General features: G+C 44.7%; 2 protein-coding genes across 4 annotated transcripts in view; both read right to left on the bottom strand.

Moving 5' to 3' along the window:
• Positions 1-1,321, bottom strand: part of LOC140719795 (keratinocyte differentiation factor 1-like) — a 31,526-nt gene extending 30,205 nt beyond the window's left edge. The window contains exon 1 of the mRNA XM_073034669.1: positions 1,012-1,321. The gene's annotated coding sequence lies outside the window, so the exon portion shown is untranslated. The remainder of the gene's footprint in view (positions 1-1,011) is intronic.
• A 4,583-nt stretch (positions 1,322-5,904) lies between these two features.
• Positions 5,905-22,012, bottom strand: LOC140719581 (V-type proton ATPase subunit d 1-like). Of its 3 annotated transcripts, none has more exons than XM_073034287.1 (8): positions 21,880-22,012; positions 16,806-16,977; positions 15,666-15,844; positions 13,385-13,464; positions 12,404-12,481; positions 8,423-8,599; positions 7,272-7,349; positions 5,905-6,196 (listed from the first exon to the last, which is right to left on the bottom strand). In XM_073034287.1, the coding sequence occupies exons 1-8, from the start codon at positions 21,947-21,949 to the stop codon at positions 6,035-6,037; spliced, it is 996 nt and encodes a 331-aa protein (XP_072890388.1). In that variant the 5' UTR covers positions 21,950-22,012; the 3' UTR covers positions 5,905-6,034. The 3 variants fall into 3 exon arrangements, with proteins under 3 accessions (XP_072890388.1, XP_072890387.1, XP_072890389.1); XM_073034286.1 differs by having other exon boundaries at positions 21,823-22,012; XM_073034288.1 differs by lacking the exon at positions 12,404-12,481 and having other exon boundaries at positions 21,823-22,012.
• Positions 22,013-23,208: the final 1,196 nt, after the last annotated feature.

Genomic DNA, 23,208 nt, shown 5'->3' on the forward strand with positions numbered 1-23,208 from the left:
GGAGTTTGAGGACACCTGGTGTGTCTCCAAAGACCCTAGCAAAGGTCTATACACAGAGAGCATTCTGAATGGCTGGTCCAGAGGCTCCAGCGCACAGGATCGGAAAACACCGCAGAAAGTTGTAAACTCAGCCATCACGGGCACTAGCCTCCCCACCCGTGGGGACATTCTCAAAAGATGATGCCTCAGGAAGGCAGAATCCAACATCAAGGACTCTCACCAACCTGGACATGTTCTCCTCTCATTACTACCATCAGGGAGGAGGTACAGGAGCCTCAATGCTTTAGGAACAGCTTCTTCCCCTCCACCATCAGATTTCCGAATGGAATCAAGAACACCACCCCCCACTTGCCATACTTTTATTGTAAGCTGCAGTAATTTTTAAATTAGTATGCATTGCACTGTCGCAAAACGACAAACTTCACGACATATGTCGGTGATAATAAACCTGATTCTCGAACTCGCCACGAACGTTTGCGGATCAGAGAAAACGCTTCACGGATCTCCTCAGAGTGTGTGGCAGCCTCGCCGTCCCCAAGACCGCTCGAGGAGCCGGAGAAACATTCGGGAAAGCACCATGACTAACACCTTGCCCGCAAACAGCCGGGGCCACGGACCTGGTGCCAATTCTCCAGACAACCCTTGCGTGCCCGCGGTCACTCTACCCTCTAACCCCGTCCCGCTTGCCACGTTCCCCACACCACAACATTTAATAAAATCTCAACTTGCTTCACTTGCAGCAAAAAAAAACTCAGCACGCTACAGAAATGTAAAACTCTCTCATGTGGACCTTGTCACAGGCTTCTCCCAACCTTCTCTGTCCCCTTCCTTGTTCACTATTTTCCTGCTTCGCCTGCCCCATTCTCCCCTCCCTTCAGGCTCACTTAAAGCCCTCTCGTCCCCCTTCCTTCTCTCACCCCAGCCTTTGCCAACATTCCCCGGGGAGTTAAAGAAAAGTTTCAACAGAACTTCCCAGGATCGGCGGCCGGGCCTCGGTTTCCGGGTCCTTACCATAACACACGCTCCTGGGAGGCGAGGCCCCGCCGAGGTCGGCTCCCGCGACCCGCCACCCGCGCTCTGCTCCGGGTTGCAAGCGGGTCCCTGCCCACTCGGTCGATCCCGTTCTGCCCTGTCGCTCTCGGACTCTCTTGCCCCGTCCCGGCAGATCCACCTGGACCAGGTGAGCGCTGACGTCACGAGGTGCTCCAGGAAGGGAAAATAATGAAACAGGAAACGCGCTGTTAAGTTAAACTTATAATAATTAAGTTGTTGCCAAACATTCGCAGCAGAGGACGAAGCCACTTGCTGCACCTTGTTGACAGACCAGCGGCCTCACAACACCGCCAGGTTATGTGTTATTCCAAACACACCGCGGATTGAAAGGCAGATGTGAGCACATCTGGAGGTCCAGCGGGAATGTCAGATGGAATGGCCAGGAGAGTGCAAAGTTCCTGGACAAATGACACAGCCATGTAGCCAGTGACAGGAAACAGAAAGAAAATGGTTAAATGGTCCCGGGGCCTCGGCCTTTGACCTTGTGGAAGTACAAGGTACATAAGGAGTGTTTGGTGAAGGGCAGTCTCACCACAGGAGATGGTGATGTCCTTGTGAATGAACCCAGAGTCAGCCGGGCCTCCCCAGGTTACGACAGGGGCCCGCAAATTTCACAGGCTGGATGCCAGCGACCCGCGTACAACTCCCGCCGAGTTTGTACCTCCTCCCTGTGACTGTGTGGGTTTCCTCCCGGTGCTCCGGTTTCCTCCCACATTCCGAAGACCGAGAGAGGAAAACGGAAAGGTTCAGGAGGTTAACTGGCCACCGCGTGGGTGTAATTGCATGTCACAGGCTAATTGGTCTGGGAGAACCTGTTATTACATTAAATAAATAAAAAGTAAAATTGTACAAACTTTTACATCATCATATCACATGACCCTGCTATTCAGCAGGAACACTGTATAAACACACACAGCAACACGTTGCATGTTCAGAGATATTTACAGAGGCAAGGTGGAATGTAATAGACTGGGGGGGTGTCGGCACCCACTATACTTTAGGGTTAATTATTATTCTCAGCACACGTGAGCACAAGCCTTTATCTCATCTGCCTAGAGCCAATGTTAAGAATAACCTTGGAGCCGGGTTGGTGGGGGAGGGGGGGTGGCGGTGCATGGTGAGGGTCCGGCCTTCATCGTACATGTAGGAAAGAGTGACGAAGGCAGAGTTTAGAAAGAGGCTCGGCTGGTTGTTCTGGTTAACGCTGAGTTCCTTTAGCAGAGCCGCCCCAACCCAGTATTCCACCAAGCTCACGATTTGTGCTGCATTAGCACAACGTGACCAATCCACCATCGTCCCTTGGTGCGATGTGGTCACCCCAGTCTTTAGCCTATTATCCTAACACGTCGGAGTGTAGTGAACAAACGTCGAGCGGCAACCCACCTGTTACTTCAATACTCTGGTAGTCAGCGCAGTGCTATTACAGATCGCAGGGGTCGGAGTTCAGAGTTCAATCCCGACATCATCCATAAGGAGTCTCTGTATGTCCTCCCTTGGACGTGTGGGTTTCCTCCAGGTGCTCTGGTTTCCTCCCACAGTCCAAAGGCGTACTGGGTAGGTTAATTGATCATCGTAAATTGTCCTGTGATTAGGCGAGGGTTAAACTGGAGGGGTGGCTGGGCAGCACGGGTCAAAGGGCTGGAAGGGCACATTCTGCACTGTATCTCAATCGATCAATTAAAACCACTATCCCCGAACAGTGCCTCTGTCTGGACCAATATTTGGAGGTTGCTACACAAGGATCATTTTTATTAATGCTAAGAGAATATAGACAAGGGATTAGTAACAAGTTAAGTGAAGGAATGATTGATTGATTACCCGTGGAACCAAACTGTGAAGTACAAAACTACACCCTAATGTAGCTTTCTCTCAATTTTGTGAAGTGGCAGTGATACATGAAGAAACTAGTCTGCTTTACTAAGACCCCAAGTCTTAGAATTCTAATAAATCGTTGGCTAGTCAGGTCCATTCAAAGAAATCCCCAGTGATGTCCATGTCTCTATATGAGCCATAAGGATCAATCCGATCGACCCCCGCTCTACCTGGTTCTCTCAGGATCCAATACGAGGCACAGTTGCTTAAACAGGAAGCGGACATTGGTAGTTTTGCAATCTCAGTGCCTGCACTGGGCTGGTCAGCTGGAATGAGTCAGACCTAGACTGAGCTATTGATGCAGCACTGTCTCATCCGAGGACAATTGACGGAATAAGAGAGAGGTGGGTCTGGGAAACCAAATTTAACTCCTTACTAAACCCCAGAACATTCAGAGGAAGCAGGATACCACAGATCCAAGACTGATCACCTCGCATTGTGCTTATATTTCATCTTTGCAGAGTATAAATGAAGATCAGCGGCGTTCTGTAATAAAAGTGAGAATTCAGCACCACATGGTAACTGCATTCTAGTGGGCTGAGGGTGGCTGTGCAGCTGAACAATGCTACACTTGATCTTGACAGTGACAATCACTTTGCGTAGTATCAATGGGGCTTCTTCACTTTCACCACCAGGTTTCCGAATGGACACCGAACCACCTCGGTACGTTTTTCTTTCTGTTTGGTCTATTTATTTAACATAAACACATTTCCTATTGTAATTTATATTCTTTATTATGTATTGCAATATCCTGCTGCTGCAAAATAACATATTTCATGACATATGCCAGGGTTATTAAACCTGATTCTGATTTGATTCTGAAAGTAGTTATGATTTTTAATGGTTTGTGCACGAGGATTAACTCTCACTTTCAATTGAATACCAGTGGCTGAGTATAATCTTGACAAATAAATGCCAATCCCTTTGAGGGTTATGGAGTGTTATTAAATTTTTAAAAATTAAGCCATCCTGCATGCATTGTAAATATATGTTTTGCACAGTCTGTAGTGGCATCAAAATCTCGTTGTCTTGAACAATAACAATAAAGTTCTATTCTGTTCCATTCTCGCGCATTTGCAGAGTATGGTGTGCCCATTATCCTGCAATGGGACTGCCCGTTATCCTTCAATGGGACTGCCCGTTATCCTGCAATGGGGCTGCCCGTTATCCTGCAATGGGACTGCCCGTAATCCTGCAATGGGACTGCCCGTTATCCTGCAATGAGACTGCCCGTTATCCTGCAATGAGACTGCCCGTAATCCAGCAATGGGACTGCCCGTAATCCAGCAATGGGACTGCCTATAATCCTGCAATGGGACTGTCCGTTATCCTGCAATGGGACTGCCCATTATCCTGCACTGGACTGCCCGTAATCCTGCAATGGGACTGTCCATTATCCTGCAATGGGACTGCCTGTTATCCTGCAATGGGACTGCCCGTAATCCTGCAATGGGACTGCCCATAATCCTGCAATGGGACTGCCTATAATCCTGCAATGGGACTGTCCGTTATCCTGCAATGGGACTGCCCATAATCCTGCAATGAGACTGCCCGTTATCCTGCAATGGGACTGCCCATAATCCTGCAATGAGACTGCCCGTTATCCTGCAATGGGACTGCCTATAATCCTGCAATGGGACTGTCCGTTATCCTGCAATGGGACTGCCCATAATCCTGCAATGAGACTGCCCGTTATCCTGCAATGGGACTGCCCGTTATCCTGCACTGGGACTGCCTATAATCCTGCACTGGGACTGCCCGTTATCCTGCAATGGGACTGCCCGTTATCTTGCACTGGGACTGCCCGTTATCCTGCACTGGGACTGTCCGTTATCCTGCAATGGGACTGCCCGTCATCCTGCACTGGGACTGCCCGTTATCTTGCAATGGGACTGTCCGTTATCCTGCACTGGGACTGCCCGTTATCCTGCACTGGGACTGCCCATTATCCTACAATGGGACTGCCTGTTATCCTGCACTGGGACGATGTGATGAATCCATCATCTTTCACTCCCGGTGTGTGATGAAACCATCAGCTGCTTTGACATGGTATAACAAACCCATTTTCTTGACAATGAATAGCCTGTTTTTCATGCATTGTTAGAACGTGAGAAATGATTGTTCTATCTTGAACTTGATCTTGACACAGACAATCACATTACACAGCATCAGTGGGGCACAATAACAGCCCCAATATATAGTGGGATCAAGCAATGTGACTCTCCCAAAGACCAGACCCCGACACAATGAGACACTACCATTGTGACATAGACATATCATATGTTCCTTTACAGAGAACTCAGAAAGGAGACTCAGCCAGCTCCATCACGGATACTAGCCTCCCCAGCATCGAGGACACCTTTAAAAGGCAGTGCCACAAAAAGCTGGCATCTGTCATTAAGAACCCCCATGCCCTCTTCTCATTGCTACCATCAGGGAGGAGGTACTGAAGCCTGAAGACACACACTCAGTGATCAGGAACAGCTTCTTCCCCTCTACCATCAGATTCCTGAATGGACATTGAACCCACGAACACAACCTCACGACTTTTTTTCCCTCTCTTTTTACAGTACTTATTTAATTTTTTAATATATACTTCTTATTGTAATTTACAGATTTTATTACGTGTTGCAATGTACTGCTGCCGCAAAACAACAAATTTCATGACATGTGCCAGTGATATGAATCCTGATTCTGATTCTGAAAAGTAGTTATGATTTTTTTAATGGCTTATGCACAAGGATTTACTCTCACCTTTAGTTGAATACCAGTGGCTGAGTATAATCCGGTCAAATAAATCATTCTGATTGGCGTGGTATTGCAGAATACAATAAACCGGACAGAATTGACAGGGCTTATTACTAGGATCACACATGTCCAATCACGCCGATGCTTGTTTATCTATTGGGAACCATTTTCACTGGATAGACCGTGAAAGCCGGCTAATGACTGACGACAAATTATACAAAGAGCAAAAGAGCAAATTAGTTGCGGTTTATTGGGAGGGTGGTTTCTCAGGCGGGCTGGTTATTAAAGTTCAGCCTCTTGGTAGGTGCTGCAGGAGTTGGTGACATTAGCTGTGTGTGTGTGTACGTACGTGGCTGTGCGTTTAGAATATGGGGATGTAGCTGTCGATGCGAGCACGGTGCCTCTGAGCGATGCACTCTGCGATCCACACAATGTTCCGGCATTCCTGCTCTTTCAGCTTCATGTAAGCATGAAACACGCCGAAGTGAAACTGGCTGTCAAACGCCAGCACGTTGAGCTTCACCTGAGGAGTGTGAGCATGAAAGCATTACGTCACTCTCAGAGACAGTCTCTAACTACCTCATACCCCCGTCGTTCTGAATCAGCTCACAGCCTCAGTCCTCCACCCCAAACTGAGTCCTGCCCAAAATGAACAAATGTAGGAATCTGGGACCAGCTCAAATGTTACAGGTTCAAACCACAATTAGCGCGATGCTATCACATCTCGGGGCGTCGGAGTTTGGCGTTCAATCCCAGTGCCCTCTGTAAGGAATTTGTACGTTCTCCCTGTGACCACGTGTGTTTCCTCCCACAGTCCATAGATATACCGTCTAGTAGGTTAATTGGTCATTGTAATTGTCCTTTGATTAGGGTAGGGTTAAATCGGGGGTTGTGGGCGGCCCGGCTCAAAGGACTGGAAGGGTCAGTTCTTTGTATTTCCAAATAAATAAATACATAACTAAAAATAAAATGTGCCCAGGCCTAAACACAGTATTATTATTATTTTTTCTCTTTGGAACTGTATGTTTTTCTGAAATTATATCCATTTGTGCTGTGTGCTGTTGGTAATATGTTTTGCACTTTGGCCCCAGGGGATCGCTGTTTCTTTTGGCTGAATTTATGTACGGATGAATGATTAAACTTAAACTTAATTAAACTGGGATGATGGTTGACGGTGTTGGGCGGGCATGGCGGGCGGAGGGGGGAAGAGAAGAGTGCGTGCAGGAATCGGGGGAAAAAGAGGAATAAAGGGGAACGGTGAAACAAGAGGGAAAGGGAGAGGTTGTAGGACATTGGTTGATGAGTCCTACATAGGACAAAGAGCATTTTGAAGAGACAGGGAAGTAGGGAGACGGGGTGAGAATGGGGGTCGGTGCTAGGGTGACTGTGAGGGGGAGTTGCAGAGGAAGTGCTACAGGATTGCAGACCAGACTTGACAAGCTGAATTCTGCTCCATGTCGTAAGGCAGGGCACTACGTTCCGAGCACATGAGATGGGGTAAGTAAGAGGCCTGGGGTAGCAGAGGTAGGAAAGGGTGAGTGGACAGTGGCCTGAGGGGATACGAAGGATTTTTGACCGAGAGGATGAGTAGCCTTTACCTCATATTCAAAGAACTTGTCCTCAAGCGTCTTCTCATCAGAATCCTTCCCCGCATTTTCAAACAAATATTTATACTCCTGTTGACATAGAAGAAGGAAGAAGTCAGCAGTTGGCACTGTTTGGGGGTGTCTGGACCCATGAGTTTGGGACCACACCCATCGACAGTGATCGTCAATCATCACAGGTGAGCAACCATTGAAATTTGGGAGGAAACTTGAAGACAGATTGCATGGCATGGATACGGTACTGGTCAGAGTGTGTTTGAGGAGGTGGGGTGGAGGAGAGCGGGCTTTTAGTAGTCTTAGCTGAAGGGGAGTAAAATTTTAAAACTTTCATACACACAAAATTTCATACGCAAGTCAGGCAGCACCTATGGAGAGGAGTAAAAAGTCATACTTTCACGCCAAGAGAAGGGACTCCACAGCCCGAAATATCGGCTCTTTACTCCCCACAATAAATTACTGCTTGACATGCCGAGTTTCTCCAACAATTTGTGTATTTTGTTCAAGGTGTGCACATCTTCAGTATCTATTGTGTTTTAAAGTTTCTTTTTTTTTGGCCAGACTCTCCTCCTTGTAACACTGTGGTGAACTACATATACCTGTCTGGACACGTCCCCCCTGCTGACTGCTCCTGTGGCTCCTCCCACGGACCGTGGCTCCTCCCACAGACCCCGGTATAAAGGCGATTGGGGCCTGAGCCCGGCCCTCAGTCTCCAGGATGTAGCATGGTGGTCAATTGCTGCTTGTTCTTTCTTCCAGTCAATAAAAGCCTATATCTCACCTCACATCTCAGAGAGTTATTGATGGTGCATCAAACACAGACAAAATGCTGGAGGAACTCAGCAGGTCAGGCAGCACCTATGGAGTGGAATAGAGTCAACGTTTTGGGCCAAGTCTCTTCATCAGGACACTTTTCCAGCCGTTAAGAAGAGCATTCTTTCACTCCCTGGCCACTGAGATCGTGTCAGTGACTCTCTCTGGGTATTTCTCTCAACTTCTCAGCCACACAAAGAGATCAAGGAGCTATGAGTCCCTGACTAAGCATTACCCTCTTCTTCACCTTGACACTTGTCAGCACCCATAGCCTGAAATGTAAATACGGCATATTGTTAGTGGGGTCAATGAGAAGTTTCAGGAAGAGAACGTACCACATAGTACGCAGCTACTGCGCGCACGTGCTCAAAATCTTCTGCGTTGGACAAGAGGGTTAAGCCATCAGGGTGCAGTCGGCCACAGCGAGGGTACAGTGCAGATCGGTCCTCTCTGCTCAGCTCAGTCCCAAAGGAGTTCAGGGTGATGATAAACGCACGGCGGTCAGCTTCAAACTACAGGGAGAAGTTACCGGGAAGTAAGGTGGAGCCCCAGAAGGTGATGCCACCCACAGAGAGGCCCTCAGAAATACCACCAAAACGCTGCTGTATCCCAGTGTTTCTGCCCCACATAAGCCTCGTTCTAACTTCAACCACCAACATCGATCCATTCTCACCCACACGCTTATCGCATTTCCAATTATGCATCAGCATTATTCACCTCAGCCCACCCTTTTCGACTGTGATTCCCACAAGCTCACCACTTTCTGGATAAACAAGAACCTGCCAAGTCCTTTATCCTACATCGTTGGTTACTGCCTTCTAAGTCTACCCCAGTGAATGCTTTGATACTCGTATGAAAGGCAAATCCTCTTTGCACTTTTGCCAGTTCTGTACCTGAAAGTGCACAGAAGCTGTTACGTTACCGAACCAAGACAAACGCTCTGTTCCCAGTTCTCCCACTGTAGACATCCCTGTGGTTTTGTTTGCTCTTTGTGGGTTGTTATTCATCATTCATTTGAATGATTTCATCTGATGAATCAGGAGCAGGTGTGGGCCACTTGACTCCCGAAGCCTGTTGTCATTCCACAGTCATTCAGCGTGAATGTGTCTGCACTGTTGGTAACCTCTTCTTTTTTAACCCCCACACTACCCTTTGCTTCTCGAGTATTTCATTTCTTCCCCTTCTTAAACCCACTGGGGCAGAGGCCACTGACGGAAGCTTGCCAGAGTCCTCTGTCCTGGACTTTCAGTCTTTCAAGGTGTAGCCCATTGAGGATCCTTCCTCTCCCAGGAATGAGGTCTTCGGAGGTACTGCTGGTGTTTCTGTAGCACAGGGTTTTTATGAGATGGGGTTGTTAGCCCCATGCCCATCCCTCCTCCTTTTGCAGCTGGGCTTGAGACCGTCCACAGCGGAGTGTATTTATCTTCCCCTGCTTTCACAGGTCTTTGAGGAGGAATTTCACAAGACTCACAATTCACTGAAAGAAAAAAATTCATCTCATTTCTGTCAAAATTTGACTTCTCCATATTTTTTAACCAAGATCCCTTGTTCTAGATCATCTCACCAAAGTAAACGTCATCCTTACCTTCATTCTCAGGACCCTAAATATCTGAATCCAGATACCTTTTTCTTTTCTAAACTAGGTAATTCAAGCCTGGTCTACTCACCCTTTCCTCATAAACAACCTGCTTCTTCCAGGTATGAGTCTTGTAGAACTTCTTTACACTGTTTCCAAAGCACTAATATCCTATAATCAGTAGACCATTACTAGATAGAAACATAGAAAACCTACAGCACAATACAGGCCCTTCGGCCCACAAAGTTTTGCCGAACATGTCCCTACCTTAGAAATTACTAGACTTCCCCATAGCCCTCTATTTTTCTAAGCTCCATGTATATGTGGAATGCTCTGCCCCAGAAGGCAGTGGAGGCCAAGTCTCTGGATGCTTTCAAGAGAGAGTTAGATAGAGCTCTTATAGATAGCGGGGTCAAGGGATATGGGGAGAGGGCAGGAACAGGGTACTGATTGTGTATGATCAACCATGATCACAGTGAATGGCGGTGCTGGCTAGAAGGGCCGAATGGCCTACTCCTGCACCTACTGTCTATTGTACCTATCTAGAAGTCTCTTAAAAGATCCTATTGTATCCGCCTCCAGCACCATTGCCGGCAGCCCATTCCGTGCACTCACCACTCTCTGAGTAAAAAACTTGCCCCTGACATCTCCTCTGTACCTACTCCCCAGCATCTTAAACCCGTGTCCTCTTGTGGCAACCATTTCAGCCCCAGGAAAAAGCCTCTGACTATCCACATGATCAATATCTCTCATCATCTTATACACCTCTACCAGGTCACCTCTCATCCTCCGTCACTCCAAGGAGAAAAGGCCGAGTTCACTCCACAAAGCAATGTCCCCTTGGATCCAGATGTGGTTTCACCAATACCTAATATAACCATAACTTACTTTAGTATTGAGTTCCACTTACATTAAAGGAACTAGGCTGTGAGTTTTCCAAATATTTTCTGTACTTGCACACAAACGTTTTGTGAATCATGTAGATTAATCTGTGTCTCAGGGCACCACCGTCTCTCACCAATTATATAACACGCTTAGCTTTCTCTTTTTTCTGCTGATCAATAGATCTATACGGCAGTTCATTTGTAAATTGATCGTCCATCCCTCAAGCTTATTAACGTGCCTTTAATTTGTCACATCTTTTCTCAGTTGCAATCACAGATGGTAATTTAGTGTCCTCTGCAAATTTTCAAGTTGAGTTTCTGATTCCCAAGTTCAAACCATTAGTGTAAATGAAGAGTAATTAGTCACTGATTAGGTGTTGAGGTCGATAGGAGACATGGGGTTGGATTGGAAAGTGGTTCTGGGGCACTAGATCAATGGTAATCTCATTAAATGTCAAAGCAGGGTGAAAGGACGTGGTCCTTTTTGTTGTGTGCTTGACAGCCAGTGGGTCCTGCACCATTTATTGTGAGTCAGTACTTCTGACAGCACCAGAGAATTCTTTACTCTCTGTTTAATAGACAACCTAGCTGGCCAGTGGTGTAGTGGCGTTGCACTGGGCTTTGAAGCGGGTGGTTCTGGGTTCGAATCTGGCTGGCTCTTTACTCGCTTTCCATCTGTGCTGGGTTGAGTGTCGAGCTAGCAACCCGGCCTCGTTAAAAAAATAGACAAAAATGCTAAAGAAATGGCAAGGTTGCTGCCCGATGCACCACGAGGTGCAGAGAGGAACTCAATCAATAACCTCCTTTCTATTCTTCTTTGTACATGCTAATACTCTTACCCTCATTATGAGTCTATTAGCTGGTAAATTATTGAAGATCTTTAGGAAATTCCCGAAGATTCCATCCACTACTTCACCCTAATCTGAATCGTTGCTTGAAAGAATTCAGCATGAGCATCTTTTTTTGACGTCTATACCGACAGCACTTTACTTCTCTTTATATGTTTCTTTTTTTGTCATATCTTTCAGTAAAGGCTAATTATCAAGCATCTGATCTTTAGTTCCCTCTTCCTTTTTGAATACACGAATAACATCAGTGTCCAACAATCCTGTGATACTATTCCCTTCTGTAATAAATGATTATATGAAATAGCAACACTGCAATTTATTCTTCAACTTATTTCAATTATCCAACTCAACCCCATTCTCCTACTTTCTCCCCGTAACCTTTGACTCCCCAACTAATCAAGAACCTTACATTATACCCAATGACTTGGCCTCCACAGCCATCTGTGGCAATGAACGTCACCGATTCACCACCCTCTGGCTAAAGAAATTCCTCCTCGTCTCTGTTCTAAAGGTACATCCTCATATTCTGAGGCTCTGCCCTCTCGTAGACTCCTCCTTACATCGCTTGATATATTAAACACAATAATTAAAAATGTTACATGGCGAAGTAATAAAGTATTTCAGAAGCAGGGTTTTCTTTCCAACGAAGAGGAAGAGCCTGCTCTTCTTTGAATAAGATCACAGGTGAACTTTTACATTAGTTGTCTATCTCCTAATTAAGCTCCGCCAATCTATTATTTTGGTCTTTGTCTCAAGCCCCAATCATAGACCCAGAGTTAGGCAATATTTGCTCTTGAGTCAAGCGACAGACATGGAGAACTTTAAAAGTCACTTCCACACCCACTGACAGATTTCACCCCAGAAAAGGCCATCTCGGAGCTTCCTGTGACTGCATTCAAACTCAAGCCTCTACTTGGTTCAACACCTTGACAACTGTTCCAATGGATTGAGGATCACCAGACCAGACCGCTGGAGTCACTCTTTACTGATAACAATTAGAGTTCCTACCTCCAGAATGGGACACATAACCTGTTCAGTCTGTCCACCCTGCTCCTTACAGAAATTGTAAAACGATTCTAGATATGCCTGAAAAGCAAAGTTGAGGCTCATGAGCAGGAAATAATTGATGATGTCTAGTAATGGCCGAGTAAATTGAGAAAACAAAATTAATTTAACTTGGATTTCTGTGAAGGTTTTTATATGGAATAATGGGGACCTAGAGTGAATAACAGACTGTATCCTATTCAAAGGAGTCAAAGGATGTTTAATTAGAATAACATACACCTGGCAGAGTTACATGCTGGAATCTACCTTCAGAGTTCTTTAGGAGTCTCTTCTTTCTTTGTAGTCTGCGGAGATTCGGCATGACATCTAAAACTTTGACAAACTTCTGTAGATGTGTGGTGGAAAGTATATTGACTGGCTGCATCAAGGCATGGTATGGAAACACCAGTGCCCTTGAACGGAAAATCTTACAAAATGGCCCACTACACCATGGGTAAAGCCCTCCCAGCCACTGAGCACATCTATAGGAAATGTTGTCATAGGAAAGCAGCATCCATCGTTAGAGACGCCACCACCCAGGCCTTGCTCTTTTCTCGCTGCTGCCATCAGGTAGAAGGTACAAGAGCCTCAGGACTCACACCACCAGGTTCAAGAACAGTTACTACCCCTCAACCATCAGGATCTTGAACAAAGGGGATAACCACACTCACTTGCCCATCCATTGAGATGTTCCCACCTCAATGATCTCACTTTAAGGACTCTTTATGTCATGTTCTCATTATTGATTGCTATTTATTTATATTTGCATTTGTGCAGCTTGTTGTCTTCTGCACTCTGGTTGATCTTTCACTGATCCTGTTATAGTTACTATTCTATAGGTTTGCTGAGTATGCCCGCAGGAAAATGAATCTCAGGATTGTGTATGGTGACATATGTGTACTTTGACAATAAAATTTACTTTCAACTTCGAACCTTAACCATTACCTTGTAAAGTTTGTTTCGCAGTATTTCAATATTGACTTCATCGAGGTCGTTCTCTGAGATGCAGTCTTGAAAGAAGGAAGCTGAGAATTGAAAATCACCAAATTTACGTTGAGGTTAATCATAACAATATCACTAGAAAAATTGTCACATGATAATAACATCTAGTATCTGTGGTAAACTATGTATACCTGTCTGGACAGGCCCCCCCCCCCCCCCCCCCGCTGACTGCTCCTGTGGCTCCTTCCACAGACCCCTGTATAAAGGCAATTGGGGGCACTGCTCCTCTCGACATGGTCGTGGTCCCTTTTTCGCTGTAAATAAAAGCCTATCGTTCACTTCCAGTCTCCTAGAGTTATTGATGGTGCATCAGTATCAGAAACATTGACTACAGGAAGAGTCTCAATTCCCTAGCACTGACCAGTTACACAGGGACAAAAAACCCGTCCCATTGCTTCAACCAGTCACACAGAGAGGTTCAGCTACTTCTACATGGACTCATACCCAGTGAGATCCTCAGCCTCCCAATAAGGTAGAATCTTGTCGCTCAAAATAGGTAACAATTGGAAGGAACGAGGAGAGAATAGTCTCAGAGAGAAGAAGTGTAAAGATATTTTAATTGAAAGCTGTGAGGATGCAGGTACACCTTGCAAATGACAAATAAGAAGTGTTTTCACAGAGTCCAGAATATTTTTAAGAGTGAGAACTAATGTACTAACGGAGAGAAGAACTTGGATATGATCAGATTAGTGAAAAAGGAGCATGTTTTCACTATTTTCAGGTTATTTGTACAATATTTTGCTATGAATTTATGAATTAATAGTGGAAGTAATGCTTTGTAATTCAGAGTGTCCCTTTCCATTATTTCTAATGGCTAAGGAGAATGATATGACAAGAATAGATTTCTGAATGGTCCATGAATCATTAATCACTACACATATATCAGAAATATATATAATGTATATATAATATATGTAGTGGTACTATTCTATACTGAATATGTATACAGATATCTCATTGTAAATTGTAGCATATGTTATGTACTGCAATGTACTGCTGTCACATAACAACAAATTTCACAATGTATGTCAGTGATATTAAACCTGATTCTGATTTTGAAGTTTGTTTCCCACTATTGCCTTTAAATTAGTAAAAATCTGCACAGTGTGGTGGGAGAGTGCAGGAGAGGGAAGTATAAAGGGATCCAGGCGTTCTTGTGCTTGAAGTACCAACTGCAAGGCTAATGGCAGAGTGAGGTTTTGATTGCAAAGCAGCTGGAGGTTAGAAATAGGGAAATCTTTGTTGCAACTGTACTGGGTGCTGGTGAGGCTACACCTGGGGTACTGAGCACAGTTTTGGTGCCCTGATCAATAAGGTAATGTGGCAACGTCGAAGGGTGTCCAATTCCTGGGATGAGAGGACTGTCCTATCAAGAGAAGTTAAATTGTATTCTTGGAGTTTCGAAGAATAAGGGGTGAATTTGTTGAAACTTAAGGTCCTAAGAGGGAATGATAGGGCAGATGCTGAGAGATTTTCACTACCAGGGGAGTTTCAAATGAAAGGTCATTTCCAAATAATGGGTGGGTCAATGAAGACACGGGTACAAAGGAATTCCTTTCTGCAGAGATTGGGGCATCTCTGGAATTCTTTCCCCTTGGAGAAATGTAGAGGCTGGATCATCAAGAATAATTAAAATGGAGGAAGAGGAATTTTTGAAAGCTCAGGGAATTGTAGGCAATGAAGATCTAATGGAAGTGTTGAGCCTCGGTCTAACGAAACCTGTTGAGCCTGGGAAGTCTAGGACCAGAGGGGACAGCCTGAGAATAGAAGGATGTCCCTTTAAAACAGAAGTGAGGGGGAATTTCTTTAATCAGAGGGTGGTAAATCTGTGGAATTACTTGCCATATACGGCCATGTCATTGGGTATACTTAAAGAGGAGGTTGATAGGTTCTTTTTAATCAGGGCATGAAAGGATACAGGGAGAAGGCAGGAGAATGAGGTTGAAAGGGATAATAAATCAGCCATGATGGAATGGCAGAACAGTCTCGATGGGCCAAATGGCCTAATTCTCCTCCTATGACTCATGGTCTTAGGTAAAAATAAGTTAATTGCTCTTAACCAAAAGTTGTGTTAAATTTTAGTCTCCCTACTTAAATTCCAAAACTCTCCACACAGTTCTGATGAAGGGTCATTGATCTGAAATATTAACACTGCCTTTACCCCCAGAGCCTGCCCTGTTTCTACTCTAGCAGCCCCTGTAATGGACACCAAGTCTTCTCTTACCTAGTGGCGTGTCAACCAGGATGGCATTGTAGAGCTCAGCAGGAGTCTGGGCAATGTGAACAGCTTCCATCTGCTCGAAGCTGCCCAAGGGGTGGCATTTAGGAAGGAGTTCAGAGATTGGACGCTGGCGCAATGTGCCCGTAATCAACAGGATGACGTTGTCAATCATGTAGCTGTACCTTTAAAATAATGGGCACGTGTTACACTGGACATGTGTTACATTGGGGCACATGTTACACCAAGAACATGTTACATCGGGCACGTGTTACACTGAACTCTGCAGCATTTCATAATACTGTCATTAAGTTGAGCACTGAATTATGAGTTTTGGGAAGCTAACATTGAGAGTTAGCACTGTAGCCTAGTATGTATAAATGAATGGGGGCATAATACAGTTAGTCCAGCGCAGGCTAATGGAGCCCAGTTACTGACTGTCAATCATGCACGATTATTCTCTGATTATTCTTTGGGGCAACGCGATAGTGTAGTGGTTATCACAACGCTTTACAGTGCTATCTGTATATCAGAGATCAACTCCCGCTGCAGTCTGTAAGGAGTTTGTACGTCCCCACCACCCCACCCCGTGACCGCATGGGTTTTCTGGTTTCCACCCACGTTCCAATGACGTATTGTCACGTTTTGTAGCTTCAAAACATGAAGTTATTTCAAATGAAATACCGGTTTAACTTCGTTTACTTTTAGCACACGTATCACATGGTGCCGTGATGACGTATACAACTAATGTATATTTATATTAATAATATAACATTAATTAACAATAACCTTAATTTATAGCCCGTAATCAGTTACTTAAATGAACTGGAAAGCTTAATCAACCAATACAGAGACAGGATTACTCAAACCTAACTGAAGTATGAAATACACAAGACGTATGGGTTAGGTTCAGGATTGTAGGCATGCTATGTTGGCGTTGCGAGCATGGCGTCACTCACGGGCTGTCTCGCTGATTCAATTTGATGCAATGGGTATGTTTCACTGAACAAATAAAGCAACTTTTTAATCTTTGATTACTTGCTCGCCCATCGTTGCGTTTCTGGGTGATGAATTGCAATTTATTCAGGCCCCCTTTAGCGTTCTCTTCCCTAAGGAACACAACAGTACAAAGTCCTCGTTACTAACGTGATGTAATCCAGGAAGGTGGAGAGCGGCTGCAGTGCGTGGTTCCTCAGGTGGACGAATTCCAGCAGCAGTTTCTGTTTCAGTTTGTCGTCAATCATTGATACCGTCAGAGGGCCAGTTTCATTAGACAAAAAGCTACCATAATCTGTGCTCTGGAGATGGAGCTTCAGGTCTGCAGAAAGACAATTAGACAGAAAATCTTTTCAAAAAACACAGATGAAATTTAATTAGAACCAAGACCAACAATGGAATGTCTGTGATTTAAAGCTCAAAGTAAATTTATTATCAAAGTCAGTGTCAGTGTGTGTGGGGTGTCCAGGGAGAGGTAGCACCTCTGATAAAGGGGCTTGTTATCTCCATTCCAGGACAGTTTACTCATCTTTGTTCCCCACTGGACACTCAGCTCTCACCTGTGGCTCCAAGTAGCCGTTTGCACGTGACACCCCAGTACACCACATCGACAGGCGGGCTAAAGCAGGTAAGGCCTCACACCCCGGTGAGATAGGGACATGCCTGTCCCAGCTTGCAAAGTCTGCTCCCGTGGACAGGGCAGATGAGATCTACAGGAAGGTGGTTCTGCAACACTTTGTGGAGAGCGAAGGGCCTGATAAGGCACAGAAGACATCATGCCCATCTATTGCAACCAAGGAAGACCCCAGTTTGTGACACTTGTTTGTACCACTGGGCCCGGACTTCCGAGGGCAAGTGAGTGGAACTGCCCCAGTGCAACAGCTTTTCCACTTTAAAAACTCTCCCGCACAGGTTTCCTGTCACCGCCCGATACAGTAGACAACCACCACATATATGTCACCATATACGTGACATAAGATTCGTTTTCCTTTGGGAATTCACAGTAAATATAAATAAATAAATAGATAGATAGATAGATAGATAAATAAGCAATAAATATTGGGAACGTGAGATGAAGAGTCCTTGAAAGTGAGTCCATAGGTTGTGGAAACAGTTCAGTGTTGGAATAAGTGAAGTTGAGTGAAGTTATCCCCGCTGGTTCAAGAGCCTGATGGAAGAGGGGTAATAACTGTTCCCTAACCTGGTAGTGTGAGTCCGGAGGCTCCTGTACCTCCTTCCTGATGGCAGCAGTGAGGAGAGAACATGGCCCGCACGATGGGGGACCTTGGTGATGGATGCTGCTTTGCGATAAAGCTCCATGTAAATGTGCTCAGTGGTGGGGTGGGTCAAGGAATTAAGCACTTATTTTTGTTCCTCTATTTAATGACTCAATTAGCCCAGGTAAAACTAAAGATTAGCATTTCAAAACCCTTTACATGACGTTGGATTATTTAAAAAAAACCTAACCAATGGGCCGCCCTTCACCTACGATGATGTGATCACGATTGTATTGGGGGAAACTCACCCTATCATGAGATTACAATAATGACCAGATACACATTCTTAAGGGTATGGACTGCAGGTTAAATATTGGCCAGTACTTTGGGGACACCTCCCCTGCTCTTTGACATAGGCCTTGGGAACTCTAAAATGAAAAAGACTGATGAGAGTAAATGTGTTTCCAAAAAAGACAAGAGAAGGACAGATTTCTAATTTGGAATAAGGACATTGCAGAAAAATGGTATGGTCATGCATAGACTATTTTCAAAATGGTGAGAAGCTTCAAAAATCTGAGGTGCAAAGGGACTCGGGAGTCCTCATGCAGGATTCCCCAAAGGCTGAGTCGGTGGTGAGGAAGGCAAATGCAATGTTAGCATTCATTTCATGAGGACTTGCATATAAAAGCAAGGATGTAATGTTGAGGCTTTATAAGGCACGGGTGAAGCCTCACTTGGAGTACGGTGAGCAGCTTTGGGCCCTTCATTTAAGAAAGGATGTGCTGACATTGGTGAGGATTCAAAAGAGGTTCACAAAAATGATTCTGGGATTGAATGGCTTGTCGTATGAGGACCGTTCGATGGCTCTGGGTCTCTACTCACGAGAATTCAGAAGAATGAGGGATGACTTCATTGAAACCTATTGAATGTTGAAAGGCCTCGACAGAGTGGATGTGGGGAGGATGTTTTCTATGGTGGGAGAGTCTAAGACCAGAGGACAGAGTTTCTGAATAGAGGGACAACCTTTCAGAACAGAGATTAGGAAGAATTTCTTCAGCCAGAGAGTGGTGAATCTGTGGAATTCTTTGGTAAAGGCAGCTGTGGAGACCAAGTCTTGATGTATATTTAAGGCAGAGGTTGATAGATTCTTGATTAGTCAGGGTATGAAGGGATATGGGGAGAAGGCAGGAGATTGGGGCTGAGAGGGAAATAGATCACCCTTGATGAAATGGTGGCACAGACGATGCCAAATAGCCTAATTCTGCTTCTACTTTCATGGTCTTATGGTCTAAATTACGCAAATATTTTGTGTATATCTCAATGGAAGACATTAAAAACCTGCTAGAGATGGTTGGGGATGTAAAGAATGAGGAACTAAAGGACTAATTAGTCCCGATACAAAACATATGTACAGGCAGTCCCAGGTTACTTCAGGATACCTACCCATAAGCCAGTTTCTCCCTAAGTCAGAAATGCCTGTTTCCATAGAAACCCATACATAAATGCTCTATGTACACTTGCTTAAATCTACATGAAACGCTGTCACAGGAAAGCAGCAACCATCATCAGGACACCCACCACCCAGGACATGCTCTCTTCTCTCTACTGCCATCAGGTAGAAGGTACAAGAGCCTCAGTACTCACACCACCAGGGTCAGGAAGTTACTAACCATCAACCATCAGGCTCTTGAATAAAAGGAGATGACTTCACTCAACTTCACTTGCCCTATCACTACAACCAATACACTCACTTTCAAGGACTCTTCATCTAATGTTCTCTTTATTTATTGTTTATTTATTTATTACTATTATTTCTTTCTTTTTTGTATTTGCACAGTTTGTTGTCTTCTACGCTCTGGTCAAGCACTATAGTTGGGAGGTGGTCTTTCATTGATTCTGTTATGGTTATTATTCTATAGATTTATTGAGTATGCCCACAAGAAAATGAATCTCGGGGTTGTATATGGTGACATATATGTACTTTGATGATAAATTTAATTTGAACTTTGAATTTTGATGCCATTGAATAATTGCCCTAGCACATATTGTACTCAGTCAATAAAGAATAACATGAAATATTTCATTATGATTGCTAGATTGAAAAACACATTAAAATTATATGGGAGAATTTGTGTAAAGTTGGATTTCCTTAAGTCGGGTCATTTGAGGAGCCTCTGTACTGGAGAAATTGGTGAAAGTTGAAAAAGTCCCAAGGACTTTGGAAGAGTGGCTATGGGATATGGTTTGGGTGCCAATAAATTTGAGTACTTCATCTTGGATGGTTTCATCCTTTGAGTTGGAACTTCACTCAACGTACTCCTGACGTGTAATAGTGGAAAGACACGGGGTGGGTGGGGGCTGGAATCAGGACATGAGCCACATGGCACCTAGTCTGTGCCATACTTACAGCCACTATTTACATCACTTGTCCAGTGACTCTCACAATACCGGTGATGGGTTTGGATAATGCCATTGAGTCTCAAGGGGACTCTGTAATGTTAAACACGTATCATACCAGAAAGCAGTTAGAAAATAAGAACGTGAAGAGCAAGGGGAAGACGCCATGTGCCTCTTTAATTCCCTTCCAGCTTTCTATTCCATCACTGCTGATTGAGTGTTATTTTCCACTCCTATTTCTGCTTGCTGACCATTAACTCTTGGTTACCCTAAAGACCAAACACTTCTGTCTCTAATATAACTAAAGAGTCAGGCTTTGCAGCTCTTTGGGTTAAGGAATTCGAAAGATCCATAACTCTGAGAGGAACAAAAAACTTCCTCATTTTAAATAATGATCTATTATTCTAAAGTGAGGCTTAACTTCAGATATCCCACAATGTTAAGTTCCCTCAGAATATTAAATTTCATAATTGGTACTGTAGCTTTATAGTACCAGTGACCTGGGTTCAATTCCCGTTGCTGCCTGTAAGGAGCTTGTACGTTCATCCATGACTGTGTGGCTTTCCTCCGGGTGCTCTGGTTTCCTCCCACAGTCCAAAGATGTACCGGTCAGTGGGTTAATTGGTCATTGTAAACTGTCTCGTGATTAGGCTAGGATCACATTGAAGGATTGCTGGGCTGAGCATCTCGAAGGGCCAGACGGGCCTATTCTGTGCTGTATCTAATTAATATATATATATAAATAAGCTTTTACTCTTGCAGACTCCAGCGAGTATATGTCCAATCTGCATCTTTTCATCCCGGGGCTGAACAACAAGCACGTACTGAACTGTCTCCAAATCAAGTATATCCCTTTTCTGAAAGATGACCAAAACTGTTAACAGTCCTTCCATTACTGTCTCCCCAATGGACGTCTGTGGCAAAACTTTCCTTGCTCTTCATCGATAAAGAACTACTTCCCACTCTCTTCCAATCCCTGTATGCTATTTTAAATTTTTAAAATAATATTTTTAATATTTTTAAAATATTGAATTCCTAGATCCACCTAGACTGTAGAATTCTACAATCATTCTTCATCTGAAAAATATTCTGGTTTTTTTCCTGTCCTTCCTTCTAAAGTGGATAACCTCATACCTCACCTGCCACATCTTCGCCCGGTTACTGAGCCTATCTATATCCCTCTGCATAATCCATGCCCTCCCCACTCCTTGCTTTCCCATCTAGCCCACAGAGTCCTCCCTTGCCACATTCCCCCCATTCTGTCCCAGGCACCTCTCCCTCCCGTATCCGCCAACATTCAGAAGCTAATTGACCGATGAAGAATTACAGGAGGAAGGAGTTACTTTGCTGGAGAAAGTGATTCTCACCTTCAGGTTCAGATCCATTTATTTATCACATGTACATTGAAACATACAGTGAAATGCGTTGTTTGCGTGAATAACTAACAAAGGGAAGGGGGTCAGCCCGCACGTGCCACCACTCACTCCGGCGCCAATGTGGCAACCTGTCAAACTCTCCCAGTGACAGTGAGCTGGAAAGCAGCAGGAACTCACCCTCCAGAGTCTGACACTGCACCAAGTTGAGGAAGTCTGCTTGCTTCAGGATCCCACCTTTAAATCCTCTGACCAAACCCTCCAGGTAACCGTTGTCCACATTAAAGTAAAATTCTGAGAAGCTCATTGCTCAGCTTGTGGTCGTCGCCGTGTCGAGCCTCTCTCCTCTCTCTCAGGTGCTCTGCGCACTCTGAAGGCCAGCACTAATAAAGCCCTTGGTGAAATCCTTGCTGATTCCGGCTGTTTGTGTTTGACACAACTTGGCTGGGTTGGCCGCCCCTCACTCCTGCCCTGAACCTGCTGGAGACTCAGTCATTTTGTATGTTTGCAAACACAAGAGAATCATGTTGCACATTAAACAAAAACCCTTAAAGAGACCGCCAAACCCGGGATGTGTTTAAATCCACCCGTGTCCCTCCTCCTCAGTGATTCAATCTCTTCCTTTCTCACACGTGCACACACACAAACCCTTGCTTCGTTTCTAGTTTATTTATTCCTGTGGCGAAGTACTGCCCTGACCTTCAGTAATTCACGCAGCACACAGGCTTTGATAGAGAGTTGAGCAGATTCCTGTCAGCAGTGCAGTTGTTTGCAGATTCAGTCCTGTCTCTGACTGGTTCTGATCAGCCTACACTGATCCAAAAGGATGAGGCAGAGTGGATTCCACCTGAGACAGCCACATTATTCTGCTCCGTGTGATTCTACGAGAAAAAACAGGAGTAGACCATGTTTCTATATGAGCCTGCTCCACCATTTATCATAGTCAGGGCTAATCCTCCACCTCACTATCCCTACTATCCATTCTCCTGCACTATCCCCATTTCCCTTCCTATCCGGAAATCTATCCGTCTGTTTGGAATGAACGGAATGACTGAGCCTCCATGATGTTCAGAGTGCTTCCTGTCTGTGAGCTGCACACAATTTGCCCCTCCGTGTGATGAACTGAGACTATGGGCCCACTCCAGTTGCACTGGGCTTCGGGTCTGTGGACTCAATTTCTCTCTGAAAGCTTTTGCTTACTTTATTGTTTGCATGACTTGTGTTTCTCCCCCTTCTCTTTGCACATTGGGTGTTGGTCTTTTCTTTAAAATTGGGTTCTTTTGGGTTTCCTGTTTTGTGGCTGCCTGTAAGCAGATATGTCTGCTTTGATAACAAATGTACTTTCAATCTCTGAAGTCCAAAGTAAATTTATTATCAAAGTACATATATATCACCATATATGACCGTGAGATTACTTTTCAAGTCAAGACAAGTCAGGTTTATTGTCACTTAGCAACACACATGTATACCCTCAAATAAGACAACATTTCTCCACACCAGGGTGTAAAGCACTGTAGTACACATAACACACATATAACAACACAAAAACTCAGGAAAGGAAGTTGT

This window comes from Hemitrygon akajei, chromosome 32, assembly GCF_048418815.1.
Source record: "Hemitrygon akajei chromosome 32, sHemAka1.3, whole genome shotgun sequence".
NCBI lineage: Eukaryota > Metazoa > Chordata > Chondrichthyes > Myliobatiformes > Dasyatidae > Hemitrygon > Hemitrygon akajei.

Bases quoted from the DNA above. Each gene is read 5' to 3' on its own strand.
- LOC140719581 (XM_073034286.1), bottom strand. From the start codon at position 21,949: ATGAGCTTCTCAGAATTTTACTTTAATGTGGACAACGGTTACCTGGAG. The intron at 12,482-13,384 runs GTAATGGTTAAG...TTTGCTTTTCAG, and splicing joins TGCGAAACAAACTTTACAAG to GCATATCTAGAATCGTTTTA. The intron at 6,197-7,271 runs GTAAAGGCTACT...CACACTCCTCAG, and splicing joins ACAAGTTCTTTGAATATGAG to GTGAAGCTCAACGTGCTGGC.